The sequence below is a fragment of the Oncorhynchus masou genome, unplaced genomic scaffold, assembly GCF_036934945.1.
Source record: "Oncorhynchus masou masou isolate Uvic2021 unplaced genomic scaffold, UVic_Omas_1.1 unplaced_scaffold_1258, whole genome shotgun sequence".
In the NCBI taxonomy this organism is placed as follows: Eukaryota; Metazoa; Chordata; class Actinopteri; order Salmoniformes; family Salmonidae; genus Oncorhynchus; species Oncorhynchus masou.
In genome coordinates this window covers 46,341-73,161 of record NW_027002406.1, presented here as the reverse complement: position 1 = coordinate 73,161, position 26,821 = coordinate 46,341, and the positions used below count along the sequence as shown (strand labels likewise).

Sequence of the window (26,821 nt, the reverse complement as noted above, 5' to 3'; positions counted from 1 at the left end):
TGGTTATAGTGGTGTTTATGGTCTGATTCCCAGTCAGATGGACAGTATGGTTATAGTGGTGTTAGTGGTGTTTATGGTCTGATTCCCAGTCAGATGGACAGTATGGTTATAGTGGTGTTTATGGTCTGATTCCCAGTCAGATGGACAGTATGGTTATAGTGGTGTTTATGGTCTGATTCCCAGTCAGATGGACAGTATGGTTATAGTGGTGTTTATGGTCTGATTCCCAGTCAGACAGTGGACAGTATGGTTATAGTGGTGTTTATGGTCTGATTCCCAGTCAGATGGACAGTATGGTTATAGTGGTGTTTATGGTCTGATTCCCAGTCAGATGGACAGTATGGTTATAGTGGTGTTTATGGTCTGATTCCCAGTCAGATGGACAGTATGGTTATAGTGGTGTTTATGGTCTGATTCCCAGTCAGATGGACAGTATGGTTATAGTGGTGTTTATGGTCTGATTCCCAGTCAGGGACAGTATGGTTATAGTGGTGTTTATGGTCTGATTCCCAGTCAGGTGGACAGTATGGTTATAGTGGTGTTTATGGTCTGATTCCCAGTCAGATGGACAGTATGGTTATAGTGGTGTTTATGGTCTGATTCCCAGTGGTGTTATATGGTGTTAATGGTCTGATTCCCAGTCAGATGGACAGTATGGTTATAGTGGTGTTTATGGTCTGATTCCCAGTCAGATGGACAGTATGGTTATAGTGGTGTTGGTCTGATTCCCAGTCAGATGGACAGTATGGTTATAGTGGTGTTTATGGTCTGATTCCCAGTCAGATGGACAGTATGGTTATAGTGGTGTTATGGTCTGATTCCCAGTCAGATGGACAGTATGGTTATAGTGGTGTTTATGGTCTGATTCCCAGTCAGATGGACAGTATGGTTATAGTGGTGTTTATGGTCTGATTCCCAGTCAGGTGGACAGTTATAGTGGTGTTAATGGTCTGATGGTTGGACAGTATGGTTATAGTGGTGTTTATGGTCTGATTCCCAGTCAGATGGACAGTATGGTTTTATGGTCTGATTCCCAGTGGTGTTTATGGTCTGATTCCCAGTCAGATGGACAGTATGGTTATAGTGGTGTTTATGGTCTGATTCCCAGTCAGATGGACAGTATGGTTATAGTGGTGTTTATGGTCTGATTCCCAGTCAGATGGACAGTATGGTTATAGTGGTGTTTATGGTCTGATTCCCAGTCAGATGGACAGTATGGTTATAGTGGTGTTTATGGTCTGATTCCCAGTCAGATGGACAGTATGGTTATAGTGGTGTTTATGGTCTGATTCCCAGTCAGATGGACAGTATGGTTATAGTGGTGTTTATGGTCTGATTCCCAGTCAGATGGACAGTATGGTTATAGTGGTGTTATATGGTCTGATTCCCAGTCAGATGGACAGTATGGTTATAGTGGTGTTTATGGTCTGATTCCCAGTCAGATGGACAGTATGGTTATAGTGGTGTTTATGGTCTGATTCCCAGTCAGATGGACAGTATGGTTATAGTGGTGTTTATGGTCTGATTCCCAGTCAGATGGACAGTATGGTTATAGTGGTGTTTATGGTCTGATTCCCAGTCAGGTGGACAGTATGGATAGTGGTGTTATGGTCTGATTCCCAGTCAGATGGACAGTATGGTTATAGTGGTGTTTATGGTCTGATTCCCAGTCAGATGGACAGTATGGTTATAGTGGTGTTTATGGTCTGATTCCCAGTCAGATGGACAGTATGGTTATAGTGGTGTTAATGGTCTGATTCCCAGTCAGATGGACAGTATGGATAGTGGTGTTTATGGTCTATTCCCAGTCAGGTGTTTGTTTATGGTCTGATTCCCAGTCAGATGGACAGTATGGTTATAGTGGTGTTTATGGTCTGATTCCCAGTCAGATGGACAGTATGGTTATAGTGGTGTTTATGGTCTGATTCCCAGTCAGATGGACAGTATGGTTATAGTGGTGTTTATGGTCTGATTCCCAGTCAGATGGACAGTATGGTTATAGTGGTGTTTATGGTCTGATTCCCAGTCAGATGGACAGTATGGTTATAGTGGTGTTTATGGTCTGATTCCCAGTCAGATGGACAGTATGGTTATAGTGGTGTTTATGGTCTGATTCCCAGTCAGATGGACAGTATGGTTATAGTGGTGTTTATGGTCTGATTCCCAGTCAGATGGACAGTATGGTTATAGTGGTGTTTATGGTCTGATTCCCAGTCAGATGGACAGTATGGTTATAGTGGTGTTTATGGTCTGATTCCCAGTCAGATGGACAGTATGGTTATAGTGGTGTTTATGGTCTGATTCCCAGTCAGATGGACAGTATGGTTATAGTGGTGTTTATGGTCTGATTCCCAGTCAGATGGACAGTATGGTTATAGTGGTGTTTATGGTCTGATTCCCAGTCAGATGGACAGTATGGTTATAGTGGTGTTTATGGTCTGATTCCCAGTCAGATGGACAGTATGGTTATAGTGGTGTTTATGGTCTGATTCCCAGTCAGATGGACAGTATGGTTATAGTGGTGTTTATGGTCTGATTCCCAGTCAGATGGACAGTATGGTTATAGTGGTGTTTATGGTCTGATTCCCAGTCAGATGGACAGTATGGTTATAGTGGTGTTTATGGTCTGATTCCCAGTCAGATGGACAGTATGGTTATAGTGGTGTTTATGGTCTGATTCCCAGTCAGATGGACAGTATGGTTATAGTGGTGTTTATGGTCTGATTCCCAGTCAGATGGACAGTATGGTTATAGTGGTGTTTATGATTCCCAGTCAGATGGACAGTATGGTTATAGTGGTGTTTATGGTCTGATTCCCAGTCAGATGGACAGTTATGGTTATAGTGGTCAGATGGACAGTATGGTTATAGTGGTGTTTATGGTCTGATTCCCAGTCAGATGGACAGTATGGTTATAGTGGTGTTTATGGTCTGATTCCCAGTCAGGTATGGTTATAGTGGTCTGATTCCCAGTCAGATGGACAGTATGGTTATAGTGGTGTTTATGGTCTGATTCCCAGTCAGATGGACAGTATGGTTATAGTGGTGTTTATGGTCTGATTCCCAGTCAGATGGACAGTATGGTTATAGTGGTGTTAATGGTCTGATTCCCAGTCAGATGGACAGTATGGTTATAGTGGTGTTTATGGTCTGATTCCCAGTCAGATGGACAGTATGGTTATAGTGGTGTTTATGGTCTGATTCCCAGTCAGATGGACAGTATGGTTATCAGTGGACAGTATGGTTATAGTGGTGTTTATGGTCTGATTCCCAGTCAGATGGACAGTATGGTTATAGTGGTGTTTATGGTCTGATTCCCAGTCAGATGGACAGTATGGTTATAGTGGTGTTTATGGTCTGATTCCCAGTCAGATGGACAGTATGGTGTTTATGGTCTGATTCCCAGTCAGATGGACAGTACATGGTATGGTGTTGGTGTTTATGGTCTGATTCCCAGTCAGATGGACAGTATGGTTATAGTGGTGTTATGGTCTGATGGTCTGATTCCCAGTCAGATGGACAGTATGGTTATAGTGGTGTTTATGGTCTGATTCCCAGTCAGATGGACAGTAGGTTATAGTATGGTCTGATTCAGTATGGAGTGGTGTTTATGGTCTGATTCCCAGTCAGATGGACAGTATGGTTATAGTGGTGTTTATGGTCTGATTCCCAGTCAGATGGACAGTATGGTTATAGTGGTGTTTATGGTCTGATTCCCAGTCAGATGGACAGTATGGTTATAGTGGTGTTTATGGTCTGATTCCCAGTCAGATGGACAGTATGGTTATAGTGGTGTTTATGGTCTGATTCCCAGTCAGATGGACAGTATGGTTATAGTGGTGTTTATGGTCTGATTCCCAGTCAGATGGACAGTATGGTTATGGTCTGTTCCCAGTCAGTGGACAGTATGGTTATAGTGGTGTTAATGGTCTGATTCCCAGTCAGATGGACATGGTCTGATTCCCAGTCAGATGGACAGTTGGTTATAGTGGTGTTTATGGTCTGATTCCCAGTCAGATGGACAGTATGGTTATAGTGGTGTTTATGGTCTGATTCCCAGTCAGATGGACAGTATGGTTATGGTCTGAGTGGTGTTATATGGTCTGATTCCCAGTCAGATGGACAGTATGGTTATAGTGGTGTTTGGTCTGATGGTCTGATTCCCAGTCAGATGGACAGTATGGTTATAGTGGTGTTTATGGTCTGATTCCCAGTCAGATGGACAGTATGGTTATAGTGGTGTTTATGGTCTGATTCCCAGTCAGATGGACAGTATGGTTATAGTGGTGTTTATGGTCTGATTCCCAGTCAGATGGACAGTATGGTTATAGTGGTGTTTATGGTCTGATTCCCAGTCAGATGGACAGTATGGTTATAGTGGTGTTTATGGTCTGATTCCCAGTCAGATGGACAGTATGGTTATAGTGGTGTTTATGGTCTGATTCCCAGTCAGATGGACAGTATGATTCCTGATTCCCAGTCAGATGGACAGTATGGTTATAGTGGTGTTTATGGTCTGATTCCCAGTCAGATGGACAGTATGGTTATAGTGGTGTTTATGGTCTGATTCCCAGTCAGTATGGTGGACAGTATGGTTATAGTGGTGTTTATGGTCTGATTCCCAGTCAGATGGACAGTATGGTTATAGTGGTGTTTATGGTCTGATTCCCAGTCAGATGGACAGTATGGTTATAGTGGTGTTATATGGTCTGATTCCCAGTCAGATGGACAGTCTGATTCCCAGTCAGATGGACAGTATGGTTATAGTGGTGTTTATGGTCTGATTCCCAGTCAGATGGACAGTATGGTTATAGTGGTGTTTATGGTCTGATTCCCAGTCAGATGGACAGTATGGTGTTTATGGTCTGATTCCCAGTCAGGTGGACAGTATGGTTATAGTGGTGTTAATGGTCTGATTCCCAGTCAGATGGACAGTATGGTTATAGTGGTGTTTATGGTCTGATTCCCAGTCAGATGGACAGTATGGTTATGGTGTTTATGTGGTGTTTATGGTCTGATTCCCAGTCAGATGGACAGTATGGTTATAGTGGTGTTTATGGTCTGATTCCCAGTCAGATGGACAGTATGGTGGTATGGTCTGATTCCCAGTGATGGACAGTATGGTTTGGTGTTTATGGTCTGATTCCCAGTCAGATGGACAGTATGGTTATAGTGGTGTTTATGGTCTGATTCCCAGTCAGATGGACAGTATGGTTATAGTGGTGTTTATGGTCTGATTCCCAGTCAGATGGACAGTATGGTTATAGTGGTGTTTATGGTCTGATTCCCAGTCAGATGGACAGTATGGTTATAGTGGTGTTTATGGTCTGATTCCCAGTCAGATGGACAGTATGGTTATGTTTATGGTCTGATTCCCAGTCAGGGACAGTATGTTATATGGTGTTTATGGTCTGATTCCCAGTCAGATGGACAGTATGGTTATAGTGGTGTTTATGGTCTGATTCCCAGTCAGTGGACAGTATGGTGTGACTGATTCCCAGTCATGGTATGGTTATAGTGGTGTTTATGGTCTGATTCCCAGTCAGATGGACAGTATGGTTATAGTGGTGTTTATGGTCTGATTCCCAGTCAGATGGACATATGGTGTTTATGGTCTGATTCCCAGTCAGGTGTTTATGGTGTTTATGGTCTGATTCCCAGTCAGATGGACAGTATGGTTATAGTGGTGTTTATGGTCTGATTCCCAGTCAGATGGACAGTATGGTTATAGTGGTGTTTTATGGTCTGATTCCCAGTCAGATGGACAGTATGGTTATAGTGGTGTTTATGGTCTGATTCCCAGTCAGATGGACAGTATGGTTATAGTGGTGTTTATGGTCTGATTCCCAGTCAGATGGACAGTATGGTTATAGTGGTGTTTATGGTCTGATTCCCAGTCAGATGGACAGTATGGTTATAGTGGTGTTTATGGTCTGATTCCCAGTCAGATGGACAGTATGGTTATAGTGGTGTTTATGGTCTGATTCCCAGTCAGATGGACAGTATGGTTATAGTGGTGTTAATGGTCTGATTCCCAGTCAGATGGACAGTATGGTTATAGTGGTTTTATGGTCTGATTCCCAGTCAGATGGACAGTATGGTTATAGTGGTGTTAATGGTCTGATTCCCAGTCAGGTGGACAGTATGGTTATAGTGGTGTTTATGGTCTGATTCCCAGTCAGATGGACAGTATGGTTATAGTGGTGTTTATGGTCTGATTCCCAGTCAGATGGACAGTATGGTTATAGTGGTGTTAATGGTCTGATTCCCAGTCAGATGGACAGTATGGTTATAGTGGTGTTTATGGTCTGATTCCCAGTCAGGTGGACAGTATGGTTATAGTGGTGTTTATGGTCTGATTCCCAGTCAGATGGACAGTATGGTTATAGTGGTGTTTATGGTCTGATTCCCAGTCAGGTGGACAGTATGGTTATAGTGGTGTTAATGGTCTGATTCCCAGTCAGATGGACAGTATGGTTATAGTGGTGTTTATGGTCTGATTCCCAGTCAGGTGGACAGTATGGTTATAGTGGTGTTTATGGTCTGATTCCCAGTCAGGTGGACAGTATGGTTATAGTGGTGTTAATGGTCTGATTCCCAGTCAGATGGACAGTATGGTTATCGTGGTGTTTACGGTCTCCTTCCTCCCTTCCTTTCTTCCAGGGAGGTGCTGGTATCAGAGGGGCCAGGGGAGATCGAGGGGAGCCAGGCAATGTGGTAAAGTATACTATTCATCCTCCATCACACTATGCTGCTCAGTGCTTACACAGGGTGTGTCCCAAATGGCACCCCTGTTCTCTCTATAGTGCACTCCTTTGGATCAGGGCTCTGGTGAAAAGAAGGGCACTACATTGGGAATAGGGTACCATTTGGGACACAGGTAGAGGGACTCCATCCCAATAAAGCACAGTGTTTCCATAGTAACACATACTGGAGGGTCTCCATCCCAATACAGCTCAGTGTTTCCACAGTAACACATACTGGAGGGTCTCCATCCCAATACAGCTCAGTGTTTCCATAGTAACACATACTGGAGGGGCTCCATCCCAATACAGCTCAGTGTTTCCACAGTAACACATACTGGAGGGTCTCCATCCCAATACAGCTCAGTGTTTCCATAGTAACACATACTGGAGGGGCTCCATCCCAATACAGCTCAGTGTTTCCACAGTAACACATACTGGAGGGTCTCCATCCCAATACAGCTCAGTGTTTCCATAGTAACACATACTGGAGGGGCTCCATCCCAATACAGCTCAGTGTTTCCACAGTAACACATACTGGAGGGTCTCCATCCCAATACAGCTCAGTGTTTCCATAGTAACACATACTGGAGGGGCTCCATCCCAATACAGCTCAGTGTTTCCACAGTAACACATACTGGAGGGTCTCCATCCCAATACAGCTCAGTGTTTCCATAGTAACACATACTGGAGGGTCTCCATCCCAATACAGCTCAGTGTTTCCATGGTAACACATACTGGAGGGGCTCCATTCCAATACAGCTCAGTGTTTCCACAGTAACACATACTGGAGGGTCTCCATCCCAATACAGGTCAGTGTTTCCATAGTAACACATACTGGAGGGTCCCAATACAGCTCAGTGTACAGACCACTACATAGACTGACCAGGTGAAAGCTATGAACCCTTATTGATGTCGCTTGTTAAATCCAGATTTTTAAGCCTTGAGACAATTGAGACATGGATTGTGTATGTGGGCCATTCAGAGGGTTAAAGGGCAAGACAAAAGATGTCAGTGCCTTTGAACGGGGAGTGGTAGTAGGTGTCAGGCGCACCGGTTTGGGTCAAGAACCTCAACGTTGCTGGGTTTTTCACGCTCAACAGTTTCCCATGTGTATCAAGAAGGGTCCACCACCCAAAGGCCATCCAGCCAATAATAACTGTGGGAAGCATTAGAGTCAACATAGGGGGTGTGATCTTAATATTTTGTAGCAGCTCAGTGCTTCCACAGTAACACGTATTCTGGCTACAGTACGTGAGGGGCCACCGAGAACTCAGAACAGAAAGAATAAGAATGGAATTTCCTCCAATAAATAGCCTGAATCAACGGCTGAGATGTGGAGATACATAAATACGCAACGTAACGTGCAATTCTCTGTTATTTTTGGAGGATGTCTCTGTTTTCACACACTAAGTGAACCTCGCCGTGTCGTTCTGGCTCTCATGCCAGCAGTCTTCATGTCGAAGCCAAGAGAGGCTTGTGTAGGTTGTAGTTAAACAGGATCATTTTACTTGGACTGTAGTTTCAGGAATACGCTGAAATGTTGTTATTCCACTTCTCTCTGTGTCTGACTCAGACCTGGGTTCAAATACTATTTGAAATCATTTCAAATAGTACAGCTGTTGCTCGGTTTGAACTTGTTGCAATGGAATTGCCTGTTGCAATGGAACCAATTACAAAAGTCCCAAAAGCGCAAACCCCGCCCCCCTGCATTGCAAACCCCACCCACCTGGCATTCAAACCCCACCCATCTGGCATTCAAACCCCACCCACCTGACATTCAAACCCCACCAATTTGGCATTCAAACCCCACCCATCTGGCATTCAAACCCAGCCCACCTGGCATTCAAACCCCGCCCACCTGGCATGCAAACCCCGCCCACCTTGCATTCAAACTCAGCCCTTCTGCCATTCAAACCCCGCCCATCTGGCATTCAAACTCCGCCCACCTGGCATTCAAATCCCACCCACCTGGCATTCAAATCCCGCCCACCTGGCATTCAAACCCCACCCATCTGGCATACAAACCCCACCCATCTGGCATTCAAACCCAACCCACCTGGCATTTAAACCCAGCCCACCAGGCATTCAAACAGGTTTGGTAAATGGGACAGTCCCCTCTCTCTGTCTGTTTGACTGCTTTATCAGCCTCTAAGGCTGCAGGCTGCAGGCCTCTCCAGTCCCTCTGCTTCCAGCCCAGTTTAACACTGGCAGCTCGCTAACAAAGTTACAACAGATGTGAACGGGAGGCCATGCTAGAAACAGATTTCATTATGGTGCCAAACAAACCCAACCCAGGACGGCTGTAATCTCATTTCAAATGTACTGTTGGGTATTGGCTAAAATACGTGCTAATTTGCATCCTATTCCCTATATAGTGCACTACTTTTGACCAAAGCCCTATGGTGTCATTTGGGACACAGCCTAAATCAATTTCCTAGAGCACAGTCCCCAATGTAAACTCCATTCTAATGAGTGTCCTCGGAGAACGGTCATGTGGGCTACCCGTTGTACTTTGTCTTCACTTTATGAATATCACATTTATGTGTGGAGCGAGAGACCCAAGGACACGGCAGTGTGTTTTTAGAAGGAAGGCTGTCAGACAGTAGCTCTAAAACCTGATGTCCAAACTTGGACGTTGAAGACACAGAACATATTTATCACCAGAGACCTAACAAACTTTTAGTTCAATTCAATTTGATGTAAACAGGTCGGGCGGTTAATCAACACTGTTGTTGTAAGACTCTACATTAAGGTATGCTTTACAAATGTTTTCTAAAGGTTTTTAAAGTAGTTTATAGACTATTGATCAGTTTATCAGTTGAAATATGGTTTATAAATCAGTAAGGAAACAGCCATGAGTCATTAGTTAATATTGTGTGATTTAAATAAATGGCCTGTCTTCTCCAGGGGCCTCAAGGACTAGTTGGTGATAAAGGTCCTCCTGGACCACAGGGCCCCCCTGGTCCTCAAGGGCCGAGTGGACATTCCATCCAGGGACCACCGGTAAGATATGAGATATGACCTATAACCCTGGTCCTCAAGGGCCGAGTGGACATTCCATCCAGGGACCACCGGTAAGATATGACCTATAACCCTGGTCCTCAAGGGCCGAGTGGACATTCCATCCAGGGACCACCGGTAAGATATGACCTATAACCCTGGTCCTCAAGGGCCTAGTGGACATTCCATCCAGGGACCACCGGTAAGATATGACCTATAACCCTGGTCCTGAGGGGTCTAGTGGACATTCCATCCAGGGACCACCGGTAAGATATGACCTATAACCCTGGTCCTCAAGGGTCTAGTGGACATTCCATCCAGGGACCACCGGTAAGATATGACCTATAACCCTGGTCCTGAGGGGTCTAGTGGACATTCCATCCAGGGACCACCGGTAAGATATGAGATATGACCTATAACCCTGGTCCTGAGGGGTCTAGTGGACATTCCATCCAGGGACCACCGGTAAGTATATGACTTATGTTCATATAACACTCTGGTCCTGTTATGATACAGTATATAGTGTATATAAACATCCATATGACCATATAGCCTGTAATGAACATATGAGATATGACCAGTGTAACCTGTATATAAACATGAGATATGGTACAGTTTATAGCCTGTATATGAACATAAGATATGATACATTATAGCCATAAACATAAGATATGATACAGTATATAGCCTGTTTATAAACATAAGATATGATACAGTATATAGCCTGTATATAAACATGAGATATGGTACAGTTTATAGCCTGTATATGAACATAAGATATGATACAGTATATAGCCTGTTTATAAACATAAGATATGACATTCCATAAACATAAGATATGGACCATATGAACATAAGATATGATACAGATATGACCTATATAAACATAAGATATGGTACAGTATATAGCCTGTATATAAACATAGATATGACATTCCATCATAAGCTATGATACATATATAGCTGTTTATAAACATAAGATATGATACAGTATATAGCCTGTATATAAACATGAGATATGTACAGTTTATAGCCTGTATATGAACATAAGATATGATACAGTATATAGCCTGTTTATAAACATAAGATATGATACAGTATATAGCCTGTTTATAAACATAAGATATGATACAGTATATAGCCTGTATATGAACATAAGATATGATACAGTATATAGCCTGTATATAAACATAAGATATGATACAGTATATAGCCTGTATATAAACATAAGATATGATTCAGTATATAGCCTGTATATGAACACAAGATATGATACAGTATATAGCCTGTATATAAACATAAGATATGATACAGTATATAGCCTGTTTATAAACATAAGATATGATACAGTATATAGCCTGTATATAAACATGAGATATGATACATTATATAGACTGTATATAAACATAAGATATGATACAGTATATAGCCTGTTTATAAACATAAGATATGATACAGTATATAGCCTGTTTATAAACATAAGATATTATACAGTATATAGCCTGTTTATAAACATTTTTTAATTTAACATTTTTTATTTATCTTTATTTTACTAGGCAAGTCAGTTAAGAATAAATTCTTATTTCCAATGACGGCCTAGGAACAGTGGGTTAACTGCCTGTTCAGGGGCAGACGACAGATTTGTACCTTGTCAGCTCGGGGATTTGAACTTGCAACCTTTCGGTTACTAGTCCAACGCTCTAACCACTAGGCTACCCTGGCTATACAGTATATTGCCTGTATATGAACACGTTTGCCTCTGGTTAAACTGTGTTCCATAACAGTGTGCTGCATATGAGTAATGTACAGTCAATAATTTGCAAACCATTCCATCTACCCACTGGCTTTGTATGAAATGACAAAATGACAAAGGAATGAATGATAAAGAGTTTTTCTTTCTCATGTCCATTTCTGTTTCAGGGTGGTGATGGTGAAAAGGGAGAAAAGGGAGATGTTGGTTTACCAGGACCTCAGGTGAGTAAAGACACCTATATACCTCATCTCCATTTTGTTTTCCTCTCCTGACTCCCACAGAGACACTGTGATGTGACTAGTGTTTACTACCTCCACAGAGACCCTGATGTGACTAGTGATTACTACTCCCACGGAGACACTGTGATGTGACTAGTGTTTACTACTCCCACAGAGACCCTGATGTGACTAGTGATTACTACTCCCACAGAGACACTGATGTGACTAGTGATTACTACTCCCACAGAGACACTGTGATGTGACTAGTGATTACTACTCCCACAGAGACACTGTGATGTGACTAGTGTTTACTACTCCCACAGAGACCGTGATGTGACTAGTGATTACTACTCCCACAGAGACACTGATGTGACTAGTGTTTACTACTCCCACAGAGACACTGTGATGTGACTAGTGATTACTACTCCCACAGAGACACTGTGATGTGACTAGTGTTTACTACTCCCACAGAGACCGTGATGTGACTAGTGATTACTACTCCCACAGAGACAATGTGACGTGACTAGTGATTACTACTCCCACAGAAACACTGTGATGTGACTAGTGATTACTACTCCCACAGAGACACTGTGATGTGACTAGTGATTACTACTCCCACAGAGACACTGTGATGTGACTAGTGATTACTACTCCCACAGAGACACTGTGATGTGACTAGTGATTACTACCTCCACAGAGACCCTGATGTGACTAGTGATTACTACCTCCACAGAGACCCTGATGTGACTAGTGATTACTACTCCCACAGAGACACTGTGATGTGACTAGTGATTACTACTCCCACAGAGACACTGATGTGACTAGTGATTACTACTCCCCCAGAGACCCTGATGTGACTAGTGTTTACTACTCTCACAGAGACACTGTGATGTGACTAGTGATTACTACTCCCACAGAGACACTGATGTGACTAGTGATTACTACTCCCACAGAGACCGTGATGTGACTGTGTTGAGACTGTGACTAGTGTTTACTACTCCTCCACAGAGACACTGTGATGTGACTAGTGTTTACTACTCCCACAGAGACACTGTGATGTGACTAGTGATTACTACCTCCACAGAGACACTGTGATGAGACTAGTGTTTACTACCCCCACCTGGACCCTGTGATGTGACTAGTGATTACTACTCCCACAGAGACACTGAGTGTGATTACTACTCCCACAGAGACACTGATGTGACTAGTGATTACTACTCCCACAGAGACCCTGATGTGACTAGTGATTACTACTCCCACAGAGACCCTGATGTGACTAGTGTTTACTACTCCCACAGAGACACTGATGTGACTAGTGATTACTACTCCCACAGAGACACTGATGTGACTAGTGATTACAACTCCCACAGAGACACTGATGTGACTAGTGATTACTACTCCCACAGAGACACTGATGTGACTAGTGATTACTACTCCCACAGAGACATGTGACTGTGATGACACTGATGACTAGTGATTACTACTCCCACAGAGACACTGTGATGTGACTAGTGATTACTACTCCCACAGAGACACTGTGACGTGACTAGTGATTACTACCTCCACAGAGACACTGTGTTGAGACTAGTGATTACTACTCCCACAGAGACGCTGTGTTGAGACTAGTGATTACTACCTCCACAGAGACGCTGTGTTGAGACTAGTGATTACTACCTCCACAGAGACACTGTGATGAGACTAGTGTTTACTACTCCCACAGAGATTCTGTGATGAGATTAGTGATTACTACCTCCACAGAGACACTGTGTTGAGACTAGTGATTACTACTCCCACAGAGACACTGTGTTGAGACTAGTGATTACTGCTTCCACTGTCTGGAAAACCTATTCTAGTCATAGATCATTCTTCCACTGTAATTACAGTGTGTGTGTGTGTGTGTGTGCACGTGCGTGCTTGTGTGTGTGTGTGTGCGTGGTTGTTTGTGTAATAGATGTGTGTGAGTGAGGTGAGGGAGAGATAAGTAGCAGCTGAGAGAAGGTTCCTGTCTTGGCGTCGTGAGGCATCACACGAGGGCTGTCCCCCAAATGGGACCTTATTCCCTACACAGTACGAAGGTAGTGCTCTATATAGGGAACAGGGTGCTATTTGGGAAGTAGACCAGGTGTCTTACACCCCACCCTGGCACATAGGGCTTCCCCTGCTGCTACCAGAATCAGTCACATGACACAACCTGGCACACAGGGCTTCCCCTCCTGCTGCACATGACACAACCTGGCACTAATTCCCCTCCTGGAATCAGTCACATGACACAACCTGGCACACAGGGCTTCCCCTCCTGCTACCAGAATCAGTCACATGACACAACCTGGCACACAGGGCTTCCCTTGCTGCTACCAGAATCAGTCACATGACACAACCTGGCACACAGGGCTTCCCCTGCTGCTACCAGAATCAGTCACATGATACAACCTGGCACACAGGGCTTCCCCTGCTGCTACCAGACTAATGGAATCAGTCACATGACACAACCTGGCACACAGGGCTTCCCCTGCTGCTACCAGACTAATGGAATCAGTCACATGAGAAAACCATGATGAACTACCAGTATTAATTACTGAGCCTCGTCTGCTTAGTGGACAGATCAGAGAACACAATAGCCTTGTATAGAAGTCTGTCTCCAGAGTGCTATTTGGGACAAAGCCTTGGTGATATGAGGAAGTGGGTTTCGGGCAGCAACGGGGCTCGTACTCTAATGATATTGGAGGAGTCCCCTGTCTAGATGGTATTTACTTTGAATCAGGACTTTCTACGTCCTGTTCTTGTCCCGTTGTGGTGGGAGAGTCCCGACTTTCTGCATTTTGTCAGAACCCCTAAGAGTACACAGTAGAGGGGTTTCTTCCGGAAGGTATCTTCAAGGACCTGCTGTCATCTACACCAGACACAGAGAATATATGGCTGCATCCAAAATGGCACCCTATTCCCTGAGTGATGCAAAGGTCAAAGGGTTCCATTTGGGACGCACAACCATCGTACCTCCGGAACATCCATTACAGAGGTCTTTGCCCCTCTCTGTCTCTCACCATCACACCTCCGGGAACATCCATTAAAGAGGTCTTTGCCTCTCTCTATCTTTCACCATCACCAGCCACAATATACAGTAAATACAATATAACCCTTGTCATGAGCTCTACCCTCTCCTCTCATTTACAACCTGACAGTGAAAAATCCATTGAATAGCAAAGTATGTGTCTGAGTTGGTAGCCAATGCATCTAACTGATGCTTGCTCACCATCCATCATTCTTAGTCTCTAGGGGTTGATTTATCCTGGATCCATTAACCAGAGTGACTGGTAGGGTCTGGTAGAGAGGACCAGAGTGACTGGTAGGGTCTTTCCAGAGTGACTGGTATCTGGAAGAGCCACAACTGGTAGGGTCTGGTAAATACCAATGACTGGTAGGGTCTGGCTGGTGGTAGAGTGGACCAGAGTGACTGGTAAGGTCTGGAAGAGAGGACCAGAGTGACTGGTAGGGTCTGGTAGAAGGACCAGAGTGACTGGTAGGGTCTGGCTGGTGGTAGAGAGGACCAGAGTGACTGGTAGGGTCTGGCTGGTGGTAGAGTGGACCAGAGTGACTGGTAAGGTCTGGAAGAGAGGACCAGAGTGACTGGTAGGGTCTGGTAGAGAGGACTGAGTGACTGGTAGGGTCTGGCTGGTGGTAGAGTGGACCAGAGTGACTGGTCTGGTAGAGAGGACCAGAGTGACTGGTAGGGTCTGGACGGTGGTAGAGAGGACCAGAGTGACTGGTAGGGTCTGGACGGTGGTAGACCAGAGTGTCTGGTAGGGTCTGGTAGAGAGGACCAGAGTGACTGGTAGGGTCTGGTAGAGAGGACCAGAGTGACTAGTCGGGTCTGGCTGGTGGTAGAGAGGACCAGAGTGACTGGTAGGGTCTGGCTGGTGGTAGAGAGGACCAGAGTGACTGGTAGGGTCTGGAAGAGAGGTCCAGAGTGACTGGTAGGGTCTGGCTGGTGGTAGAGTGGACCAGAGTGACTGGTAAGGTCTGGAAGAGAGGACCAGAGTGACTGGTAGGGTCTGGTAGAGAGGACCAGAGTGACTGGTAGGGTCTGGACGGTGGTAGAGAGGACCAGAGTGACTGGTAGGGTCTGGACGGTGGTAGAGAGGACCAGAGTGACTGGTAGGGTCTGGTAGAGAGGACCAGAGTGTCTGGTAGGGTCTGGTAGAGAGGACCAGAGTGACTGGTAGGGTCTGGTAGAGAGGACCAGAGTGACTAGTCGGGTTTGGCTGGTGGTAGAGAGGACCAGAGTGACTGGTAGGGTCTGGCTGGTGGTAGAGAGGACCAGAGTGACTGGTAGGGTCTGGAAGAGAGGTCCAGAGTGACTGGTAGGGTCTGGTAGAGAGGACCAGAGTGACTGGTAGGGTCTGGTAGAGAGGACCAGAGTGACTGGTAGGGTCTGGAGGGAGGACCAGAGTGACTGGTCGGGTCTGGCTGGTGGTAGAGAGGACCAGAGTGACTGGTAAGGTCTGGTAGAGAGGACCAGAGTGACTGGTAGGGTCTGGTAGAGAGGACCAGAGTGACTGGTCGGGTCTGGCTGGTGGTAGAGAGGACCAGAGTGACTGGTAAGGTCTGGTAGAGAGGACCAGAGTGACTGGTAAGGTCGGGTAGAGAGGACCAGAGTGACTGGTAGGGTCTGGCTGGTGGTAGAGGACCAGAGTGACTGGTAGGGTCTGGCTGGTGGTAGAGAGGACCAGAGTGACTGGTAGGGTCTGGCTGGTGGTAGAGAGGACCAGAGTGACTGGTAGGGTCTGGCTTGTGGTAGAGAGGACCAGAGTGACTGGTAGGGTCTGGCTGGTGGTAGAGAGGACCAGAGTGACTGGTAGGGTCTGGTAGAGAGGACCAGAGTGACTAGTCGGGTCTGGCTGGTGGTAGAGAGGACCAGAGTGACTGGTAGGGTCTGGCTGGTGGTAGAGAGGACCAGAGTGACTGGTAGGGTCTGGAAGAGAGGTCCAGAGTGACTGGTAGGGTCTGGTAGAGAGGACCAGAGTGACTGGTAGGGTCTGGTAGAGAGGACCAGAGTGACTGGTAGGGTCTGGAAGAGAGGACCAGAGTGACTGGTAGGGTCGGGTAGAGAGGACCAGAGTGACTGGTAGGGTCTGGTAGAGAGGACCAGAGTGACTGGTCGGGTCTGGCTGGTGGTAGAGAGGACCAGAGTGACTGGTAAGGTCTGGTAGAGAGGACCAGAGTGACTGGTAGGGTCTGGTAGAGAGGACCAGAGTGACTGGTCGGGTCTGGCTGGTGGTAGAGAGGACCAGAGTGACTGGTAGGTCTGGTAGAGAGGACCAGAGTGACTGGTAAGGTCTGGGTAGAGAGGACCAGAGTGACTGGTAGGGTCTGGCTGGTGGTAGAGGACCAGAGTGACTGGTAAGGTCTGGTAGGGGACCAGAGTGACTGGTAGGGTCTGGTAGAGAGGACCAGAGTGACTGGTAGGGTCTGGCTGGTGGTAGAGGACCAGAGTGACTGGTAGGGTCTGGCTGGTGGTAGAGTGGACCAGAGTGACTGGTAGGGTCTGGTAGAGAGGACCAGAGTGACTGGTATTGTCTGGTAGAGAGGACCAGAGTGACTGGTCGGGTCTGGCTGGTGGTAGAGAGGACCAGAGTGACTGGTAAGGTCTGGTCCAGAGTGACTGGTAGGGTCTGGTAGAGAGGACCAGAGTGACTGGTCGGGTCTGGCTGGTGGTAGAGAGGACCAGAGTGACTGGTAAGGTCTGGTAGAGAGGACCAGAGTGACTGGTAAGGTCGGGTAGAGAGGACCAGAGTGACTGGTAGGGTCTGGCTGGTGGTAGAGGACCAGAGTGACTGGTAGGGTCTGGTAGAGTCTCTGGCTGGTGGTAGAGAGGACCAGAGTGACTGGTAGGGTCTGGCTGGTGGTAGAGAGGACCAGAGTGACTGGTAGGGTCTGGCTGGTGGTAGAGAGGACCAGAGTGACTGGTAGGGTCTGGCTGGTGGTAGAGAGGACCAGAGTGACTGGTAGGGTCTGGCTGGTGGTAGAGAGGACCAGAGTGACTGGTAGGGTCTGGCTGGTGGTAGAGAGGACCAGAGTGACTGGTAGGGTCTGGCTGGTGGTAGAGAGGACCAGAGTGACTGGTTGGGTCTGGCTGGTCGTAGAGAAATATGAACACTTAATCTGTTGGCCTTGCTGATTCTGCTCTCTGCCTCTCTCTTCATAGCCATTACCACATCTCTCAGGGCCAGGATGGGGTGTGTGTGTGTGTGTTTGTGTGTGTGTGTGTGTGTGTGTGTGTGTGTGTGTGTGTGTGTGTGTGTGTGTGTGTGTGTGTGTGTGTGTGTGTGTGTGTGTGTGTGTGTGTGTGTGTGTGTGTGTGTATAGTGTGTGTGTGTGTGTGTGTGTGTGTGTGTGTGTGTGTGTGTGTGTGTGTATAGCTGACAGGGAAGATATCAGGGCTGGTGGTGGTTTGTGCCAGGATCTGGTCTCACAGCACAACATTAATCACACCCCTCCTCTCCACTACTCTCCCCTCCCCTCCTCTGCATAATATCCCCACCTTTCATTGATATGCTTTACGACCTCTCTTGTAAAGTTGTGGCAGAAGATACATATTTTATAACCTCATAGCTAAGTTATGATTATGTTTGGAATGGGCTGGGTGAGCTGTAGGAGACTGGATACACACAGCAAAGCTTTGGCAGGTGTTGAGCTGTTCACCATTCAGACCTGAATGAATAAGGTTTCTCATCTTGTAAATGAGATGTTCACCATTCAGACCTGAATGAATAAGGTTTCTCATGTTGTAAATGAGATGTTCACCATTCAGACCTGAATGAATAAGGTTTCTCATCTTTTAAATGAGATGTTCACCATTCAGACCTTAATGAATAAGGTTTCTCATGTTGTAAATGAGATGTTCACCATTCAGACCTGAATGAATAAGGTTTCTCATGTTGTAAATGAGATGTTCACCATTGACCTTAATGAATAAGGTTTCTCATGTTGTAAATGAGATGTTCACCATTGACCTTAATGAATAAGGTTTCTCATCTTGTAAATGAGATGTTCACCATTGACCTTAATGAATAAGGTTTCTCATGTTGTAAATGAGATGTTCACCATTCAGACCTGAATGAATAAGGTTTCTCATCTTTTAAATGAGATGTTCACCATTCAGACCTTAATGAATAAGGTTTCTCATGTTGTAAATGAGATGTTCACCATTCAGACCTGAATGAATAAGGTTTCTCATGTTGTAAATGAGATGTTCACCATTGACCTTAATGAATAAGGTTTCTCATGTTGTAAATGAGATGTTCACCATTGACCTTAATTAATAAGGTTTCTCATCTTGTAAATGAGATGTTCACCATTCAGACCTGAATGAATAAGGTTTCTCATCTTGTAAATGAGATGTTCACCATTGACCTTAATGAATAAGGTTTCTCATGTTGTAAATGAGATGTTCACCATTGACCTTAATTAATAAGGTTTCTCATGTTGTAAATGAGATGTTCACCATTGACCTTAATTAATAAGGTTTCTCATCTTGTAAATGAGATGTTCACCATTCAGACCTTAATGAATAAGGTTTCTCATGTTGTAAATGAGATGTTCACCATTGACCTTAATGAATAAGGTTTCTCATCTTTTAAATGAGATGTTCACCATTGACCTTAATGAATAAGGTTTCTCATGTTGTAAATGAGATGTTCACCATTGACCTTAATGAATAAGGTTTCTCATCTTGTAAATGAGATGTTCACCATTCAGACCTGAATGAATAAGGTTTCTCATGTTGTAAATCACTTTGACTCTGTATTGGTATGATATTTTGCAGGGTGTTGGTGGATCTCCTGGCGGACCAGGAAGAGGTGGACCAGTTGGACAGAGGGTAACAGTCTATTCATTTTGTTTGACTTACAGATTCATTATTTCCATTATGTATTGTATGTATATTCTGTTCGTATGACCTGCTCAAAACCTGAGCGCCCTGAGCTCTTTAGCTCAATTTTAAATATTAAAGTCAAATAGTTTTTTTCTTCTGATTTTGAAGCCCGTAATTCTGTTTCCTTCCTCACAACAAACATAACACTGACGTTTTTATGTCACGATGCTTTAAATCTCTGGCTTAAAGCTCACAAGATGTTTACAGAATGCTGTTTTGATTTCCCTATGAATCAATTTCATGTCTCATACTCTGACACAGCACTTAAAATAAATGTGCTGTAAATAAATGAGTTATGAGAGATGCCCTTTGAACCTTCATAATACACATTTTTTATCTCAAAGACTGACAAAAGCAACACAGGCTGCTACATCAACGGGACGGTTTTAGGGTCAACTTACCTGACATTAAGTCACCTGAAGGCCCAAGGATGTTACCATGTGATTTTCACTTTTCCACTGACAGTATATCTCATCAGAATCTGCTTTGGTATCACACAAGCTTCTGCACTGATCCAACAGATATGGAAAAGAAAACACGAGTATAAAGTGATATGGAATCTCCATCTTGCTCCTCAACGACAGCTATAAGCTGACAACTCCCAAGATCCTCTAAGAATTTCTAAAATCCTATTCAAACCACCACAGCTCTTTCTATCACTCTCAGGGGTCAACACTGTTATCTAGATGTAGACACGCCATGGATAATGATGGTGACGATGATGATGATAATGATGGTGACGATGATGATGATGATGATGACGACGACGATGATGATGATAATGATAATTATGATGATGATGATGATGATGATGACGATGATGACGAAGATGCGTACAGCTAAAATGTTACAAGTCATCTTAAGAGTAATTTTCATGAAGAATGGAACACTTTGCTGTACTGTAAATGATAGTGCCTGATTGGTCCATTCCCTGTAATATTGGCCAGTTGCCAAAGACTCTGATGGAATACACGTAGCTGTACACCTCAGAACCCATGAAGCTGTGGATGTAGAGGGGCGATCTGAGTTTGTAACATCTTTAAAGATGCCAAGAGAGATCAGAACAGAAAAACAATAGCCTCCTCTTGGGAATCAGTTAGAGCAACACAGGACATAATTAATCACGAAAGCCTTCTTCTCTGAATTAACTCTCTGTGTGACTAAACAAGACCAGGGATTTCCTGAGTCATTATTCCCTTGGAAAAGGTCCCCATTTTTGTGTGTTTATTTTACTTAATTATTACATAATCACAGTTTGACACAGTTAGTTGACACTGTATTTGGGCAGAAAGTGGCTTGCTTTTCTTGATTCTCCATGTTGATAAACCACAGTTCTGGGTCTGCTCTTCTTTATGGAGGAGCCCCTATGCCCCTCTTGGCGTTCACTAGTCCCCATTCCAGCTCCATTCCTGCTTTCTGGCCCCTCCTCTAGCTACACTTGACCTTCAAAAGGCCTCACTCTAGAGCCTCGTTATGAGGTTTTACTGGGAGGTGTTTACTGCTTGACTGGGGGTTGACTCCCACACTGGGGGACTGGTCGTCCCACTCTGGCAAAGAGAATGGGCTTGGAAGCGGCCATGCTGAACTACAGAAAACCATAGAAAAGACAAGCCATAGCTCATAGATGAGGATTTGTGTCGGTTATGTGCCCATGAGGAACACTTTCTCTAATTGGCTTGTCCTGAAACACTCCTTGGGTTGTAGTACAACTTTCAGTCGGTTCAATGGGGCTCCCGAGTGGCGCAGCGGTCTAAGGCACTGCATCTCAGTGCTAGAGGCGTCACTACAGACCCTGGTTCAGCGGTCTAAGGCACTGCATCTCAGTGCTAGAGGCGTCACTACAGACCCTGGTTCAGCGGTCTAAGGCACTGCATCTCAGTGCTAGAGGCGTCACTACAGACCCTGGTCCAGCGGTCTAAGGCACTGCATCTCAGTGCTAGAGGCGTCACTACAGACCCTGGTTCAGCGGTCTAAGGCACTGCATCTCAGTGCTAGAGGCGTCACTACAGACCCTGGTTCAGCGGTCTAAGGCACTGCATCTCAGTGCTAGAGGCGTCACTACAGACCCTGGTTCAGCGGTCTAAGGCACTGCATCTCAGTGCTAGAGGCGTCACTACAGACCCTGGTTCAGCGGTCTAAGGCACTGCATCTCAGTGCTAGAGGCGTCACTACAGACCCTGGTTCAGCGGTCTAAGTCACTGCATCTCAGTGCTAGAGGCGTCACTACAGACCCTGGTTCAGCGGTCTAAGGCACTGCATCTCAGTGCTAGAGGCGTCACTACAGACCCTGGTTCAGCGGTCTAAGGCACTGCATCTCAGTGCTAGAGGAGTCACTACAGACCCTGGTTCAGCGGTCTAAGGCACTGCATCTCAGTGCTAGAGGAGTCACTACAGACCCTGGTTCAGTGGTCTAAGGCACTGCATCTCAGTGCTAGAGGCGTCACTACAGACCCTGGTTCTAGGCACTGCATCTCAGTGCTAGAGGCGTCACTACAGACCCTGGTTCAGCGGTCTAAGGCACTGCATCTCAGTGCTAGAGGCATCACTACAGACCCTGGTTCAGCGGTCTAAGGCACTGCATCTCAGTGCTAGAGGCATCACTACAGACCCTGGTTCAGCGGTCTAAGGCACTGCATCTCAGTGCTAGAGGCGTCACTACAGACCCTGGTTCAGCGGTCTAAGGCACTGCATCTCAGTGCTAGAGGCGTCACTACAGACCCTGGTTCAGCGGTCTAAGGCACTGCATCTCAGTGCTAGAGGCGTCACTACAGACCCTGGTTCAGCGGTCTAAGGCACTGCATCTCAGTGCTAGAGGCGTCACTACAGACCCTGGTTCAGCGGTCTAAGGCACTGCATCTCAGTGCTAGAGGCGTCACTACAGACCCTGGTTCAGCGGTCTAAGGCACTGCATCTCAGTGCTAGAGGCGTCACTACAGACCCTGGTTCAGCGGTCTAAGGCACTGCATCTCAGTGCTAGAGGCGTCACTACAGACCCTGGTTCAGCGGTCTAAGGCACTGCATCTCAGTGCTAGAGGCGTCACCACAGACCCTGGTTCAGCGGTCTAAGGCACTGCATCTCAGTGCTAGAGGTGTCACTGGAGACCCTGGTTCAGCGGTCTAAGGCACTGCATCTCAGTGCTAGAGGCGTCACTACAGACCCTGGTTCAGCGGTCTAAGGCACTGCATCTCAGTGCTAGAGGCGTCACTACAGACCCTGGTTCAGCGGTCTAAGGCACTGCATCTCAGTGCTAGAGGCGTCACTACAGACCCTGGTTCAGCGGTCTAAGGCACTGCATCTCAGTGCTAGAGGCGTCACTACAGACCCTGGTTCAGCGGTCTAAGGCACTGCATCTCAGTGCTAGAGGCGTCACTACAGACCCTGGTTCAGCGGTCTAAGGCACTGCATCTCAGTGCTAGAGGCGTCACTACAGACCCTGGTTCAGCGGTCTAAGGCACTGCATCTCAGTGCTAGAGGCGTCACTACAGACCCTGGTTCAGCGGTCTAAGGCACTGCATCTCAGTGCTAGAGGCGTCACTACAGACCCTGGTTCAGCGGTCTAAGGCACTGCATCTCAGTGCTAGAGGCGTCACTAAAATCAGACCCTGGTTCAGCGGTCTAAGGCACTGCATCTCAGTGCTAGAGGCGTCACTACAGACCCTGGTTCAGCGGTCAAGGCACTGCATCTCAGTGCTAGAGGCATCACTACAGACCCTGGTTCAGCGGTCTAAGGCACTGCATCTCAGTGCTAGAACGTCACTGACAGACCCTGGTTCAGCGGTCTAAGGCACTGCATCTCAGTGCTAGAGGCGTCACTACAGACCCTGGTTCAGCGGTCTAAGGCACTGCATCTCAGTGCTAGAGGCGTCACTACAGACCCTGGTTCAGCGGTCTAAGGCACTGCATCTCAGTGCTAGAATGTCACTACAGACCCTGGTTCAGCGGTCTAAGGCACTGCATCTCAGTGCTAGAGGCGTTTTCACTACAGACCCTGGTTCAGCGGTCTAAGGCACTGCATCTCAGTGCTAGAGGCGTCACTACAGACCCTGGTTCAGCGGTCTAAGGCACTGCATCTCAGTGCTAGAGGCGTCACTACAGACCCTGGTTCAGCGGTCTAAGGCACTGCATCTCAGTGCTAGAGGCGTCACTACAGACCCTGGTTCAGCGGTCTAAGGCACTGCATCTCAGTGCTAGAGGCGTCACACAACCATTTAAAAGGATACAGACCCTGGTTCAGCGGTCTAAGGCACTGCATCTCAGTGCTAGAGGCGTCACTACAGACCCTGGTTCAGCGGTTTAGGCACTGCATCTCAGTGCTAGAGGCGTCACTACAGACCCTGGTTCAGCGGTCTAAGGCACTGCATCTCAGTGCTAGAGACGTCTGGGACAGACCCTGGTTCAGCGGTCTAAGGCACTGCATCTCAGTGCTAGAGGCGTCACTACAGACCCTGGTTCAGAGGACTAATGCACTGCAACTCAGAGCAAGAGGCGTCACAACAGACACTGGTGCAGAGGACTAAGGCACTGCATCTCAGTGCTAGAGGAGTCACTACAGACCCTGGTTCAGCGGTCTAAGGCACTGCATCTCAGTGCTAGAGGCGTCACTACAGACCCTGGTTCAGCGGTCTAAGGCACTGCATCTCAGTGCTAGAGGCGTCACTACAGACCCTGGTTCAGTTTTGTCTAAGGCACTGCATCTCAGTGCTAGAGGCGTCACTACAGACCCTGGTTCAGCGGTCTAAGGCACTGCATCTCTGTGCTAGAGGCGTCACTACAGACCCTGGTTCATCCTGTCGGTCTAAGGCACTGCATCTCAGTGCTAGAGGCGTCACTACAGACCCTGGTTCAGCGGTCTAAGGCACTGCATCTCAGTGCTAGAGGCATCACTACAGACCCTGGTTCAGCGGTCTAAGGCACTGCATCTCAGTGCTAGAGGCGTCACTACAGACCCTGGTTCAGCGGTCTAAGGCACTGCATCTCAGTGCTAGAGGCGTCACTACAGACCCTGGTTCTGTTCGGTCTAAGGCACTGCATCTCAGTGCTAGAGGCGTACTGTTGACCCTGGTTCAGCGGTCTAAGGCACTACATCTCAGTGCTAGAGGCGTCACTTACAGACCCTGGTTCAGCGGTCTAAGGCACTGCATCGGGGAAAGCAGTCGTTGTAAAATCAGAATTTGTTCTTAACTGACTTGCCTAGTTAAATAAAAGTGAAATAAAAATAAACATGTTTTCCAGTCAAGCATCTGTTTAGTCGTGATGTGAACCTTGACAGGCACTACGTTTTGAAGCAAGGACAGGCACATGGTTGTTGGTATCACTCTGGCAATTTACAAGGAAATTGAAGATGACAACTTTTGGAAGTTAAAACCATGTCATGACAGATTGTGTATTATTCATGTTCACTCCAATCCAAATGATTGCGTGATTCTATCTTCATTTAATCGAGTTGAACTGCTAAGTAAGCAGATTTGGGGATTGTCCTCAATTGAATCATCGACTGGAGTTCACGCAACCATGCTGCACCATAATAGCCTGGAATACAAACTGAATATCACTCTGTTTCACTATAATGAAACAACTAATGAAATGGAGCGATATTCAGTTTGAATACCAGACGAGCACCATGATGCCTTCTCACCTGTTTTCCTACTTGAGCCATTCATCTGTGTGTCTGATAGGTCCAGAAGAAGTCTGGCTGGTTGATTAGGTATCTCACGGACTCTTACAGATTGTCACTGTAAGTGTGGATACCGTAGCCAGCTCCCAGAGGTCAGCCAGAGGTCAGCCAGCCAGACAAACATAACAAACCATTTAAGCTTGCTGACTTGCTTACTCTTACTGTACACATTATCCTACCATTATCATTAGTGTTGTTCTGGAGGGTTTCAGGCTTTTTGGTTTTAACAAAAGGATCTCTGCAGAATTCATTGGTGTTTTGATAATGGGAGGTTATGTTCAGTGTTCAGACTACTACTAACTCTATGAAGTGGAGTAGTTTATGTGTTGATCCTGTCTGTTCTGTTCTAAGAGACTGTCTGGGAAAGCAGTAGTTTATGTGTTGATCCTGTCTGTTCTGTTCTAAGAGACTGCCTGGGAAAGCAGTAGTTTATGTGTTGATCCTGTCTGTTCTGTTCTAAGAGACTGCCTGGGAAAGCAGTAGTTTATGTGTTGATCCTGTCTGTTCTGTTCTAAGAGACTGTCTGGGAAAGCAGTAGTTTGTGTTGACTGTTGTTTATGGTGTCTTCACATGTCTGTTCTGTTCTAAGAGACTGCCTGGGAAAGCAGTAGTTTATGTGTTGATCCTGTCTGTTCTGTTCTAAGAGACTGTCTGGGAAAGCAGTAGTTTGTGTTGATCCTGTCTGTTCTGTTCTAAGAGACTGCCTGGGAAAGCAGTAGTTTATGTGTTGATCCTGTCTGTTCTGTTCTAAGAGACTGTCTGGGAAAGCAGTAGTTTATGTGTTGATCCTGTCTGTTCTGTTCTAAGGGCCTGTCTGGGAAAGCAGTAGTTTGTATTGATCCTGTCTGTTCTGTTCTAAGAGACTGTCTGGGAAAGCAGTAGTTTATGTGTTGATCCTGTCTGTTCTGTTCTAAGGGCCTGTCTGGGAAAGCAGTAGTTTGTATTGATCCTGTCTGTTCTGTTCTAAGAGACTGTCTGGGAAAGCAGTAGTTTGTGTTGATCCTGTCTGTTCTATTCTAAGAGACTGCCTGGGAAAGCAGTAGTTTATGTTGATCCTGTCTGTTTTGTTTAAGAGACTGTCTGGGAAAGCAGTAGTTTATGTTGATCCTGTCTGTTTTGTTCTAAGAGACTGTCTGGGAAAGCAGTAGTTTGTGTTGATCCTGTCTGTTCTGTTCTAAGAGACAGCCTGGGAAAGCAGTAGTTTGTGTTGATCCTGTCTGTTCTAAGAGACTGTCTGGGAAAGCAGTAGTTTGTGTTGATCCTGTCTGTTCTGTTCTAAGAGACTGCCTGGGAAAGCAGTAGTTTATATGTTGATCCTGTCTGTTCTGTTCTAAGGGCCTGCCTGGGCAAGCAGTAGTTTATATGTTGATCCTGTCTGTTCTGTTCTAACATGGGCCTGCCTGGGAAAGCAGTAGTTTATATGTTGATCCTGTCTGTTCTGTTCTAAGGGCCTGCCTGGGCAAGCAGTAGTTTATATGTTGATCCTGTCTGTTCTGTTCT

General features: G+C 46.0%; 1 protein-coding gene across 1 annotated transcript in view; it reads left to right on the top strand.

The window, feature by feature from the left end:
- LOC135530113 (collagen alpha-1(XIV) chain-like) overlaps positions 1 to 26,821 on the top strand; it is a 151,077-nt gene that overhangs the window by 104,086 nt on the left and 20,170 nt on the right. Inside the window, exons 21-24 of the mRNA XM_064958500.1 lie at positions 6,663 to 6,716; positions 9,653 to 9,748; positions 11,666 to 11,719; positions 19,539 to 19,592. Coding sequence (XP_064814572.1) covers positions 6,663 to 6,716; positions 9,653 to 9,748; positions 11,666 to 11,719; positions 19,539 to 19,592 — 258 coding nt within the window. The remainder of the gene's footprint in view (positions 1 to 6,662; positions 6,717 to 9,652; positions 9,749 to 11,665; positions 11,720 to 19,538; positions 19,593 to 26,821) is intronic.